Genomic DNA, 14,274 nt, shown 5'->3' on the forward strand with positions numbered 1-14,274 from the left:
TGCTTCGCTTGCTTTCCTTCCTTCCGTTCAGTAAGACTTCAAATCGGCTAGTGCATTAAGGAGGTGCAAAATCAATAGGGGGATCATAGACCAAAAAGGGGAGGGGCCAGTCTTCCCTGGGAAGATGGGATGAGGTAAACCAATATTCATATGTTCAAGCAAAGACTGCCAGTCCTATGACAATGAATGTTGGAAGAGCCTTGATGATCAAGTGCTGTGGCACAAAACTTGAAAACCTGAGATCAAGTTTCTTCATCCCCACCCCCAACCAAAAAAAGAAAAAGAAAAAACACTAAGGGTCTTTAATGCCAGCAATATTTCTTGTGATGTTGTTAATTAACTTCTTCCATTTAGTAACTGTGAACTTCACTATTTTCTTGTAGAGCAATACTTACCATTCATAATAACTCTCAATTTTATTATTCACAGAAAGTGTTAAATTACCATCCGATACAAGGTATAATTCTTGGAGTCTTCTTAAGTTTCTATTTGAGTCGTATCAAGCTAAACTTCCTTATCGGTATAGAAGTTATTAAGCTGTTTCAGAGCATCTAGTGACAACAGCTTCATTTCTCATCGCTCAATCTAATAGTGTGTCAGAGATGGGATAACTATTAGTTTACTTAAGGAAAAAAAGATCGGAAAAACTGTTAGTTCAGCTAAACTAAGTTCTGGCATTTCTCAAAGACACCTTACCTGTAATTTCCCCTAAACATCCGTCAATTTCAGTCTGACACCAACAACACCACAGTTCAGATTCAGTGCTAATATATGGATATGAATGGAGTTTAATATGCTCCACCTGAAAACGGTACCGGAAAGAGCAGGCCATGGTCAAAGCACTTCAACATGCTGTCGACCATGGGAGGGGGAGATCAGGGGCAAACCTAAGATTCTTGCAGAATTTGGAATATAGTTCTACAATTAAAGAATAGAGTTTCGTTTCGAAAGGCAATGACAGAGGATATTGAATTAACTGAACAAGCAGATACAAAAGGAATTCAGGTACAAATTGCAGGGCGTATCGACGGAAAACAAATTGCATGTGTTGAATGGATCAGAGAATGCAGGGTTCCCCTAAAGACCATTCAAACTAAAATTGGTGGCTCCCATCAATCTGAGGTTCATGTGCCTTTTCCATTTCTGCTGGAACTAGCACCATAAAATTTCAATTCTGATTTAGAGTCCGTTGAAGTATCGAGAATTATTGTGAGGGGAATCTTGATTAGGGAATTCTCATATCCTGATCGAGATTCTCTCCACTTATTATTTCCTTTTTCTATTATAATTTATTAGTGATTCCTAGTTAGTTTAGGATTAGTGTTTCCTAGTTAGGTTGTGTTTATGATTATTGTTACCCTAATCGAGATTCCCCTCACAATAATTCTCGATACTTCAACAGAGTCAATGTACAAACTGTGGTTCATTGAAAATTGTCACACAACTGCAGTTTTTTACTGGGATTAAAGTTCCCTACTTATATACTTTTACTCCCTTCTTGTCTGACATCCAAAACCCAACAATTTCTCAGTCTTTCTCCCTTTGAATCCACTGGAACACTTAGATGTGAAGTGAAGTAAAAATTAGAACAAAAAGAACCATTATGGAAGTTAAAATGCTATTACTTATTCATGACCTTCAACTTCCATTGATAGCATCATCAACGGTATCATAAGACATCATAACAAGACTGCAACTAAATATTTATGAATCAATACAACAATAGGGAACTATTTCTGCATTCATAAACACACACACACACACACACACACACACAGGGAAAAAAATCTTTTAGTTTATAGTGCACTGCCTTAAGAAGCTTTCGAAGAATAGGAATTTTGTTGAAGTCCCTCCTGTTCTGCTTTAATATATTGTGCAGCATCTGCAAACCTACATGTGGAAATACCAATATATTCAACAAATGCATCAAGCTACAATATATAAATGTTCCCTGATAAGTAAAAGTGTATGGTAGGCATTAAGAGAGGCGTGATACCATTTTTGTTGATTATGTCAGTCAAAACTGTCCGTGATTTTGTTTTCATAAGCGCATCAAGAATGATTGAAAGATCTCGAGCACTGAAAGGGGTGGGGGGGGGGGGAAAGAAATACCAAAAGAAATGTTCAGGCAATATTTACACTACAATTATTACATGATCAAGTGAACCATGACATAGAAATACTGAATTAGCAACAAGATCTGTAACAACCTCTGAAATGCTTCGCCATTTCCATTATCTCCTGTAGCTGCAGTGAGGACCAAAAGCTTTAAGTAGCCTTTGCTTGCATCCTGTTAACAATTGAATGCCTCAGAGACAAAATCAACCATATTCCCTTTGCAACATTAATAGATTTTCATTGCAATACCTTATCAATAATAAAACAAAACAGAGACTACAAGTCAACCTAGACAGCATAAAGAACAGAGCATAAAATATGTTGTTTTTGGTTTACATGGTTTTGAGGATGAAGTTATCCGCAGTGCAGATACTATCACATCAACTGCTCATTAATTTGAAGAGTGAAGTACTCTTGAACAACCATTAAATTACAATTTCATGGGGAAAAGCAACCAACAAAATGAAATAATGGACAAGACAATTAAATAGAGCGAAGATGTAACTGAGAGAGAAAGAAAGAGAAACACTATAGTCACTGTATTTAACCCGTTTCTGGAACTGGTAAAGCATTAGGACCACTAAATCCCAAATAAAATTAGTTACCCCACAAATGATTAGATATTACTTACTTTTCGTTTGCTTATTCCCCTTTCATCATCTAGGAACTCATTGAGTTTCTCTTCAACTGCAGGTGCCATAAGGAATCAATCATGGTAACTGTATATAAAACTCTAGAAACAGCAGTAAGTTACAAAAAGTGCTTACCTCCTTCGAAACGACTTCGAATAGCACCGTCCACCTGTTTCTTGGGTTTGGGCATGACCTGAGTTTTATTGGTGATCATAGGATGAGGTGTGCTCTTTCCTTTTTTCATTGACCTAGCTGACCAAGATGCTTTCACACGAGGACGTGATTTTGAAATATTGGTCTTATCCTCAACTGTGTCAGATCTGGACTTCTTGATACCAACTGAATTGACCATATGTTTCTTTACAGTGTTTGCAGTTGAGGATGAAGTCTCTACTGTTTGAACTTTACATGAAGATTTATTTGAAGTATCTTCCTTGTGTAAAGAAACCTCAACCAATTGAATGGAAGATGAGGTTTTTCTCATTCCATCATCTCTTGGTACAGAAATCTCTGATGGTGCAGAAGAAGTTGATTTGCTCAAACCGTCTTCCATTTTCAAAGAGAATACTGATGATGATGGTTGGGCTGAAGGTAAGGATGCACCCAGGGTATCTTCCTTTTCTAATGAAACATTTGACCCCACTGTTGCAAGTTCTGATTTGATATCTCCAGCTTGCAAAGGAACCTTTGCAAATTGTGTTGCAGGACCATCAACACAACTGGTAGCCGAAATTATTCCATCCATGTTATCCTCATTGCAGCCGTCCTCACCAATCATTACAGGTTCTGGAAATTCTTCATCTGAATCACCTTGAACAATTGTTTCAGCATTCAATGGATCCCCTCCAATATAGCCCCGGCATAGAGAAGACCCACAAACACATTTTTTTGCAGCGGCACCATATACCCGTACATAGTTATAGTCAAATGTTACCTCTTCACCCTGACACAATTAAAACTCTTTTTAGCATATCAAAAGACTGAATAATTCCTAAAAAGTTGATAGAAATGGATAAAACAATAGAAAAAAGAGAAACATAAAGTGAACTGGCAGTGAGAGAACTATCAGTACAGTAGCAAAAGTACTGTGTTCACATCGGATAAGGAATAATGGCATTCATTATGCTCATACTAACCAAGTAACCAAGTCCTATGATATATCATAAGACTCAACTAGTATGATACATCACAAGACTTAACTAAGGCATAAAGCAAGAATAAGTTATGAATCAAATTTAATTGTTGCACATCATCCACCATCTGCTCCTATCTCTGAACCCGTTTGGGTAATGCAAATAGAAGCTGGAACGTATTGATGTAAAAGTAACTAAATCTTATAGTGGAAGGACGAAACTGGAATTCCAGAATGACTGGGGTTCAACAAAACAAAAGTAAAAAAAGAAAGGGCTTTGAATAATCTATACAAGTATTGACCTTACTTGCAAATAAGAAGACCAAGTCTTCTTCAACCTCATGACTCCTAAAGCCACACGGTAGAACCAGTCTTGATATCGATTGAGAGAACTCTCTCAAAAGACCACCAATCAACCTGAATTCAGGTGGACATTCACAACTCTCAGCCCTGTTGAATCCAACTAAAAACAACCCAAGAGAACAACTACAGGATTAAATGATTAATAGGAAAGCACTGAAATCGAATCTGGCGGAAGTCACCAGATCTGGTCAGAACTTATTTTATATAACTCACAGTTCATGCAACCGATTGACACCAAATTTCACAGGATAAAACACCCAAGGGTTTGTGAGCAATCCATCAAATATCAGGACAAGAGAGACTGAATCAATGGAGTTCGATTCAAAGCAGATGGGCTGCAAGAACTACCCAGAAAGAACAGGGGCAGAAAAGAAGGAGAAGAACAGGAGAATATAGGACGAATAGGAGAATTCAAAAAAAAAAAGAAAGGAAGAAGGAAGAGAGCTCTGTCTTGAGAAGATGAAGGAGAACCCAGAAGCTCTCGACTAGCTCTGGAAATCAGGCCACGCAGGACAACTACTCAAAATGAAACCAAATTCAGTATTCCATTCAATTGTCTGAGTAATTGATGGATACATGTATGTATATACTGAAATTCAAGACTAACAGAACCAGTCCAATATGTATCTAAAACAGAATTAGCTAACAATTTAAACTCAACCTCCTACTCTGCCAACACTATCTAAACTCTCATATTAAATTAGAGTAAATTACAACTGAGGTACCCAATCATAGTTGTCAAGGTGTTGCCGAGGCGTCCAGGCTTTTTCTTGGGTCAAAGGCAATAGCACGCCTTGTTGACACTTCATGAGTTTACGTTGATTTATATTTATTGCTTTGCTTTTTGATGAATATGCTTATATTATATCCTATGCTTTATTTATTATAGTTGGTTTTCTCATATTAGGCCATTGCTAGCATTAATTATATCAAATGCATTGATATGCCTTTTATGTTGCTAAACACAATTATATAAAATTATCATTGTTATTACATATAGTCATATAGTTGGGTGCCTAGGAGACGCCTAGGTGGGCATCTTATCACCTTGACAACTATGTACCCAATGTCTAAGAAAACTGCGTTTGGGGTGCCTCATGCTTCAAATATTATTTCTGAGGAAATTATCAGCGCCACCCCCTAAAGTATGGTATGATTTAAAAGCACCCACACTAAGTATGCAAATATCAACCTGTTCCCCCGATTTTAACGGGGTTAATGTATGAAATGCAATTTACTAAATTACCCTCTACACTAAAACATAAAAAAAGCCTAAGTTCCTCTTATCACCATAGCACTTCGAATTGAGCTGCATCCATTTGCGAGCCTTCTCTTCAAGGCGTGCCTCCGTGTCCACAGGCGATGGCGGAACTGTGCAAGTCAGTTGCACCACCGGGGGGGGAGGCACTGCCCCAGTACCGCGAGGCGCCATCTGCCCGTTATTCCATATCGTTCCTCAACCTACAAATCCTAAGCAATATCCAAATCGATTATGCAGTCAGTGTAGAACTCTTCAGGCCTAGAGCAAAACCTTTGTTTATCTGAACTAGCAGAAACTTTCGAAGCTCTGGCGATTGTTGCTAATCTACAAAACCTTGCTAAACTCCCACTGGATAAAACAGTCAGTGGAGAATTATTCAGACCTAGAGCAAAACCATTGTAGCTTTGTACTTGCAGAAACTTTCGAAGCTAACGCGATTGTTCCTAGGGTTTCGAAATGTCAGTCTGTTGAGCCGGGGTGCTCCAAGCAACCCCTTTAAGTCTTGCAGAGAGGGCTTTTCAATTCCAGAAAGAGAATGCCTGAGGAAACTGAGAATCACAGCAAGCGGCATAGAGAGCGCACCAATGAGGTGCAGAGTGCAGTGGAACGATTTCGTATGTTGGAGCTGGTAACAGATCACCTCCCTAGGGCAACTCAAACTCCAGGTTCCTGTCCCCATTAGCTTCTCCTAAAACCAATTGGGTTCTCCGCCTTGGTTGGTGTCGAGAGGTTGAAGACAATCTCAATTCATGTTGAATCTGCAGATTCTGTTTTCTTCTTCTGAAGATTCTGGTTGCTGTTCTCAATTGCTCTTGATTTTGCAGATAGGATTTCTAAAAAAATAAGATGAAGAGGGGAAAAAATAGAACGATTTTAACAAGGAAACAAATCTTACACCAATTGCTCTTGATGTTTTAGATTTAGCAGACAAACTTCAGATCTTCATATTTTCAGCTTTCTTTGACAGAACCTACAAATTTTAGGACTTTTAGCTCTCGAATGGAACCTTCAATCACCAGGTGATCTTCGTTAAAGCTTAGTTGTATTGAAATATTTAAATCAGCACCTTGAAGAGGGGCGGGTGTGGGGGAGAGGGGTGGGAGGAAGCATAGATAGTTCATACACTAATAAGGGCAGAATTCTCCTTACAGAAGAACACAGTGACCATCTAGCGGAAAGTTGGTCCAAACCAGAACACCGGCATTGTCATCCAGAAATGCTCGATCGAAGCAACCTGTAATCTGGAATCAGTGAAGGCCAGCTTCCTCACTTACCTGGGAAGGCCGTGGAAGCAATACTCGAGGAGCATCATTATGCAGTCCACCATCACTGACGCCATCAACCCCGCTAGTTGGCACGTGTGAAACGGCATTTTCACGCTTGACCCCTTGTTTTAAGAAGAGCACCAGAACACGGGTGGTGGTGGAGCTTGGGTGAGGGGAGGAAGAACAAGAACAGAGGTCAAGGCAGGGGGAAGAGAGATGTTGGGGGTGGGGATGGGGACAGAAGGTGGACGTGGGGGTCGAGGTATAGGCAAAGGGTGGAGATGGGGGCGGAGGTGGTAGTTGGGAGGGGGGAGGGTTGAGAGAACTGGCCATGGGTAAAGTTGGATATATTTCAAGTCTTAAACGGAACTGGCTAATAAGGAACCTCAAACATAACATTTTCGAAAATAAGGTACCCCAAACATAGTTTTTTAAAACGCTGGGTACCTCATCTAGTCATCTGTAATTTACTTATACAATTAAAATGCAAATTACAAGAATAACCCCCCTTAATTAGATAAACAAATAGGTAATTATTCCTGTTGGACAGAAATGCTGGTTTGGACCTGGCTTTTCTCGATTTGGGCTTCCAGATTCAGTCATGCCAGTCCAGCCATGATAATGCTACTGCATCACCAAAACTCCAGATCATCTTCGACAAAAACCTTTATCCTGGGAACTGATTATATCAACTGCGTAAACATGGTAAAAGCATTTTACCAATACATCTTCAAGAGGTACCAATGCAATTGAATATATTGATCGGTACCATTATCCCTTGGAGAGGGAGCAATGAGCAACTCCAAACTCTCAAACTGAGGATTAGAAAGTAGACAACAGGACAGGTCTGAGACAACCACATCAGAGAAATTGGCAGAAGCAACTTTGTCAACTTCCATTTTGTAAAGGTCTAGCTACCCTTAGACCAGCAGATGAGACAAGCAAGTAAGGAGTTAACATAATGAAACCCCAAAAAACCACCTCAGGAATCAAAGTTTCTCACTGCAAAAACATAACTACCAAAGGGCCAATATAAGATCCCAAAATCTTGCTCAATGGCATTTGAATTTTGAACACAGGCATAAATAATTTTATCACCGCACCTAAGTATTTCAGTTCTGAAACTACCAGCGGATACCAATAGTTTCTGCTAAATTCCATGACTCATCTATACAGAACCTAGTTTTTAAAGCCCTATGTCCTTTTTTTTTTTGGTGAATAAAATATCTGTTGAGATGTGTTACCCGATATTATAAGTGTATTTTTGGTACTTTATTTATGCTTTATTTATGTACTTTTGAACAAGGGTAGAACTGTAATTTGGGCTGTGACACTGTTCACGTGAACAGTATCATGAACAGTGTTTCCTTTGCAATCTCTTTTATTATTATTATTATAATTAGAGAGCTTGACTGATCTCATTGATCATTCAAGCCATTCACGAAATTCCTGTTTTGTTAACATGGCATCAGAGCCAAATACACTCTGATCTAGGTTTTCAAAACCCACCTCCCTCCCTTCGATTTTTTTTCTCCTTCCCTCCATCAAGCTTCTTCCCTTCTTCTTTCTTCCTTTCTTTTGGTTCTTCTTCTCCCATTAGGGCAGCACTACTGAGGTGATCGTAATGATCTAGCTGCTGCCCCAACATACCTCCTTTTTTCTGCCTTTTTTTTTGGATCGAGTGGAGCTGAAGAACTGTCTGCGATTTGAAGATTCCTAATTTTTTTTTGGAGATCAGGCCTCTACATCTGTTTCGGCTGCATCTTCTATTGTGGGATATTTATTTGATATTGTACTCAGCCCCTATTCACTTCATCAGATTGGTTGAAGACCCCAGCCCCTTATCGATCTCTCTTCTCAGGGTTTTTTTCAAAACCCTGACATTAATCGATCTTGGGGTTGGGCTGCTGGTTCCTGCTGCATCTGATTGGCACCCTTGCTGCCTTCATTCGACATCATTCCCAGCCTACATATCTGAGATTTTTCGCTCCAATACAGCCCTCTTCTATTGGGGGTCGATTCCAGAATTTTTTTTGGATATTTTTTGGCTGTTTGCTGCTTCATTGAAGATTGGTTACCTGCTGCAATGACTGGTTCAGATTCTTCTTCGGCCTCTTCTAGCATTGATGGCCTGCCCCGGACTGATTTTCTTCCCCTTGCTGCCCCAATCAAACTTGATGGCTCTAACTACCTGAAGTGGTCTCGGTCTACCTATTTGACAGTAGCTGGCCGTGGCCTCACTGACCATCTTCTTGGGACAACAACTAAACCAGTGGAAGAGGGTTCTCAGCTCAACAAGTGGTTATCTAATGATGCGATGGTGATGTCCTACTTGATCCATTCTATGCAAGGGGATATCTCAGACAATTTTCTTTTACTGGACACAACCCATACTATCTGGAATGGTGCCAAAGAGACTTATGGTCACACGGGGAATGATGCACAGGTCTATGAGATTAGAAAGAAGGCTAATGCCACTACCCAACAGGAGCTCTCTGTCTCCAAATACTATGCTACCCTCAAGAACATGTGGCAGCAATTGGATCATTACTCCGACTATCAGCCCTCTACTGCTACTGATCTGGCTGCCTATCGCAAACACGTTGACAAAATATGTGTCTATGATTTTTTGGCTGGACTAAATATGGAGTTTGATCCTATTCGGGTGCAAGTACTTGGACAGTCCCCTTTTCCATCCCTAGAGCAGGCCTTTGCCTTGGTTCATAATGAAGAATCTCGTCGGGCTGCTATGCTGCATTCCTCTACTGTTGATCGATCCGCCTTACAAGTTGCTTCCAGTACTCCTTCTTTTACCACTACTGATGGTGGTATTGCTGTCCCTAAAGGTCCTGTCGAGTGTGAACACTGCAACAGGCTCTATCATACTAAGGCTCAATGCTAGAAGCTCCATGGGAAGCCTGCTGATTTGAGGAAAAGAAAGCCCGTGGGAAGTTTAAGCCCAAGGCTCATATGGATGATTCTCCTACTACTGCTACTGCTGCCCCTTCATCTGACATTGGGCTTACTCAGGATGAGCTCCTAGCTTTCCGTCGCATGCTACAGGCCTCTTCCGCTGCCTCCACTACGGCATCTGCACCTGCTGCCCCTCTTGGTTCTAATTTTGCCTCAGGTACTCCAATCAGTAGTCTGTGTGCATCGGCTGTATCCAGTCTTTGGATTATAGATTCCGGTGCCACTGACCACATGACTGGCTCCTCCCATGTATTTCATCTTTATTCTCCATCTTCTGGCAAAGACAGTGTTCGAGTAGCTAATGGTTCCCTTTTTCCTATTAATGGGAAGGGTTCCATACGCTGCTCACCTACCCTTTCATTAAAATCTGTTTTGCATGTTCCGTCCTTTTCTACCAACCTTCTCTCTATTAGTAGTCTAACTAGAAATCTGAACTGCAAACTGACTTTTTTCCCTTCTCATTGTGTCATACAGGATCTAGAGACGGGGCGCACGATTGGGGGTGGTAAGATGCAGGGTGGTCTCTACTTACTTGACCCGGGTCAGCCTTCTACTTTGCATTTGGCTTCTTCTACAGCTCATCATTTACAGTCCACCTCGTCCCCTGACCTTCATCTCTGGCACTGTCTGCTTGATCATCCATCCCTTAGTACTTTGTCTCTTTTGTTTCTGCGTTTGATTAAGCATTGTAATAGGAATGAGTTTTTATGTGAGGCCTGTGTTTTGGCCAAACAGACTCGTTCCAGTTATTCTTCATTAAATAAAAGAAGTGAGACTCCTTTTGCTTTGGTTCATTCTGATGTGTGGGGCCCTGCCCGTTGTACTTCCCTTTCTGGTCATTGATGGTTTGTCTTGTTTATTGATTGTTATACTCGTGCCACTTGGGTGTACATGATGAGCCATAAAAGTGAGGTCTTCCGCTGTTTTCAGTTATTTCATCGTATGGTTCAGACCCAATTCAATGCCACCTTGCTCATTTTACGCAGTGATAATGGCAGAGAGTACATGGAGGGTCAGTTCCAACTTTATTTGGCTGCACATGGTATTGTCCATCAGACCAGCTGTGTTGACACACCTGCCCAGAATGGGATTGCTGAAAGGAAAAATAGACATCTCCTTGAGGTAGCCCGGGCCATTATGTTTGCACGGCAGGTTCCTTCTCACTACTAGGGTGATGCCATTCTTACCGCTGCTTATCTCATCAATCGTGTGCCTACCCGTGTCCTTGATGGTCGTTCCCCCGTTGATCTCCTCCAGGGGTCCTCCTCCTTTGTGGTTCCCCCCAAAGTTTTTGGTTGTGTTTGCTATGTCCGCAATCATCATCCTCATGGGAAATTTGATCCACGGAGCATTTGGTGTATTTTTCTGGGCTATTCTGCGACCCAGAAAGGATACAAGTGTTACCATCCACCTTCACGTCGTACTTTTGTCTCCATGGATATTGTCTTCCATGAGTCCTTATCATATTATTCCCAGATACCTCTTCAGGGGGAGCAGGATCAGGGTTTTGAAGATGTGTCTGCTATTCTTCCGGCTTCTATTCAGGGGGAGCCCTCTGTAACTTCAGCTCCTACAGTGGCTCCTATTCAGGGGGAGCGTAGACCAGTCAGTCAAATCCCTGTTGATAAGGTATATACCCGGGAGCGCACAGGACAAGTTGAGACTACCACCACCACCATACCACCTACCTACGATAAATGCTGCGCTTGATCCGAGATCCGAGACCTGCTACATCATCGGTAAGGATCCTTCCCTTGACTTACCTATCGCTGTTCGTAAAGGCGTTAGGTCATGCACCCAACACCCCATCTCCAATTTTGTTTCCTATAATGCTTTATCTCCTTCCTATCGTGCATTTGTTTCTTCTCTTTCCTCTGTTTCTATTCCTCAGAAATGGCAGGAGGCGATTGCAAATCCAAAGTGGAAAGCAGCCATGATGGAAGAAACGACGGCCTTACTTAAAAATGAGACATGGGAGCTAGTTGTTCTTCCTTCGGGTAAGAAACCAGTCGGGTGCAAATGGGTATTTGTTGTCAAGCAGAAGCCAGATGGAACAGTGGATAGATATAAAGCCAGGCTTGTGGCCAGAGGCTTCACTCAGACTTATGGGATCGACTACCAGGAGACATTTGCCCCTGTTGCGAAGTTGAACACTGTCCGGGTCTTACTGTCTTGTGCTGTCAACTTTGGCTAGGACCTACAGCAGTTGGATGTAAAAATGCATTTCTTCCTGGGGAGTTGGAAGAGGAGGTTTATATGGATGTTCCTCTGGGTTTTTCCTCTGACAAGACCCATGGGAAAGTTTGTAGGCTCAAACGGGCACTCTATGGGTTGAAGCAATCTCCACGGGCATGGTTTGGTAGGTTTCATAAAGCCATGGTCTCCTGTGGATACAAACAGAGTAATGCTGATCACACTCTGTTCATCAAGTGAAAGGGAGAAAAGGTCACTCTTCTCATAGTTTATGTTGATGACATAGTTGTGACTAGTAATGATACAGATGAAGTTTCTCACCTGAAGGCTTTCTTGGGACGGGAATTTGACATAAAAGATCTAGGACAGCTAAGATATTTTCTTGGGATTGAAGTTGCCCGTTCTCCAAAAGGCATCTTTCTCTCCCAGAGAAAGTATGTTCTAGATTTACCATCAGAGACTGGTTTGCTTGGTTGTCATCCTTGTGACACTCCCTTGGAAGCTACTACCCGTCTACAAGAGAAGGATGGTAAACCTGTTGATAAGGGCAGATATCAACGATTGGTGGGCAAGCTGATTTATCTCTCCCACACGGACGAGATATTGCCATTCTTTGTGAGTCTTGTGAGCGTTCATGCATGATCCTTATTCCACTCACATGGCTGTTGTTCTTCGTATTCTCCATTACTTGAAGTCAGCTCCAGGAAAGGGGATCATTTTGTCTCCTCATGACCATCTTCGCATTGAGGCTTACACAGATGCTGACTGGGGTGGTAACCCTGACAGGAAATCTACCTCTGGCTATTGTACTTTTGTTGGAGGAAATCTGGTCACATGGCGGAGTAAAAAGCAAAATGTTGTGGAGAGATCTAGCGCTGAAGCTGAATTCCGTGCTATGGCCCAAGGCATATGTGAGTTACTGTGGCTTCAGAGTTTACTCCTTGATATCCGTGGTTCTGTTCATCTTCCAATGATGTTGTACTGTGACAACAAAGCAGCAATTAGCATTGCCCAGAATCCAGTGCAGCATGACCGGACCAAACATGTGGAGATTGACAGACACTTCATCAAGGAGAAGTTAAAGAGTGGGTAGATTTGTATCCTTTTTGTGAAGTCTGGAGATCAACTGGCTGATGTCTTCACCAAAGGGTTGAGTGGGAAGTTGTTTTATCCTAGTCTAGTCAAGTTGGGCATGTGTGATATCTATGCCCCAACTTGAGGGAGAGTGTTGAGATGTGTTACCCGATATTATAAGGGTATTTTTGGTATTTTATTCATGCTTTATTTATGTACTTTTGAACAAGAGTAGAATTGTAATTTGGGCTGTGACACTGTTCACGTGAACAGTGTTTCCTTTGTAATCTCTTTTATTATTATTATTATTATAAATAGAGAGCTTGACTGATCTCATTGTCATTCAAGCCATTCACGAAATTCCTGTTTTGTTAACAATATCATTACTAAAAGCCCCAAAAAAGGGGGAGGAGAGAAGGATACAGTGGGGGGAAAAAAGGTGGGGGAGGGGAACTATACAAGCCTCAAGCCTTAAGAGGAGGCTATGAGACAGAAAGAGAGAAATCCTTGGGGTGTCAACAAGAGATCTATGAGGAAGCATGTGGAGCTTGGAACTAACATCAAAAGGGATGGCTTTCCAAATCATGTCAATAGAACGAGAATTGGAGGTCCATCTTCGGAGATTCCATTCCATCCAAATGTGGGATATAGCAGGCCTAAACACAAACTTGCCGGCGGTATCACAGATCGAACTACCTGAAAAAACCCTATCCAACCAAAGCCATTCCCTGGCGAAGGGAAGAGGTCTCCTACTGCGGGGCCAAATGGAGAGGGCTAAGGGGCAGCAGAAAAAAAGGTGATCGACGTCCTCCTTACCATTCCAACAAAGAACATAGGAGGGGGGGGCAAGTATGTGGCGGTGGAGGAGAGATGCTTGGGTAGGGAGGCAAAGGTTAAGGGTTCTCCAAACATTAAAGCTATGGCGGAGGATACAGCCTTTGAACCAAGGGACCCGGGTGGGGGGCATGGGGTCTAACAAAGTCCCAAGTAGAGTTGAAGATAAAAACCCCTTTAGGGGAGGTAAGCTAGGTAATCTTGTCTGAGAGAGAGGGGTGGGGGGAGGGACCAAGAGCCTAGGGAGATGATTGCGGAGAGGGGGGCAGATTTGGAGATACCAGAAGAATAGAATGCATGGGCTCCTAGAAGGTTATAAAGGACTCCTAGGGGATGCCAGGGATCCAGCCAAAGGGAGAGCGAGGTCCCATCAGCGATCATAAAGGAGGTGGCTGAAAGGGCTAAGGGACGGAGAAGAAGGATTTTACG

The 14,274-nt window shown here is 41.9% G+C and overlaps 1 protein-coding gene across 1 annotated transcript in view; it reads right to left on the minus strand.

The window, feature by feature from the left end:
• Nucleotides 1–14,274, minus strand: part of LOC122663308 — a 69,787-nt gene that overhangs the window by 33,843 nt on the left and 21,670 nt on the right. The window contains exons 10-14 of the mRNA XM_043858994.1: nucleotides 2,886–3,693; nucleotides 2,750–2,805; nucleotides 2,211–2,290; nucleotides 1,997–2,079; nucleotides 1,811–1,890 (exon numbers count right to left, since the gene is read on the minus strand). Coding sequence (XP_043714929.1) covers nucleotides 1,811–1,890; nucleotides 1,997–2,079; nucleotides 2,211–2,290; nucleotides 2,750–2,805; nucleotides 2,886–3,693 — 1,107 coding nt within the window. The remainder of the gene's footprint in view (nucleotides 1–1,810; nucleotides 1,891–1,996; nucleotides 2,080–2,210; nucleotides 2,291–2,749; nucleotides 2,806–2,885; nucleotides 3,694–14,274) is intronic.

Source organism: Telopea speciosissima, chromosome 1, assembly GCF_018873765.1.
Source record: "Telopea speciosissima isolate NSW1024214 ecotype Mountain lineage chromosome 1, Tspe_v1, whole genome shotgun sequence".
In the NCBI taxonomy this organism is placed as follows: domain Eukaryota; kingdom Viridiplantae; phylum Streptophyta; class Magnoliopsida; order Proteales; family Proteaceae; genus Telopea; species Telopea speciosissima.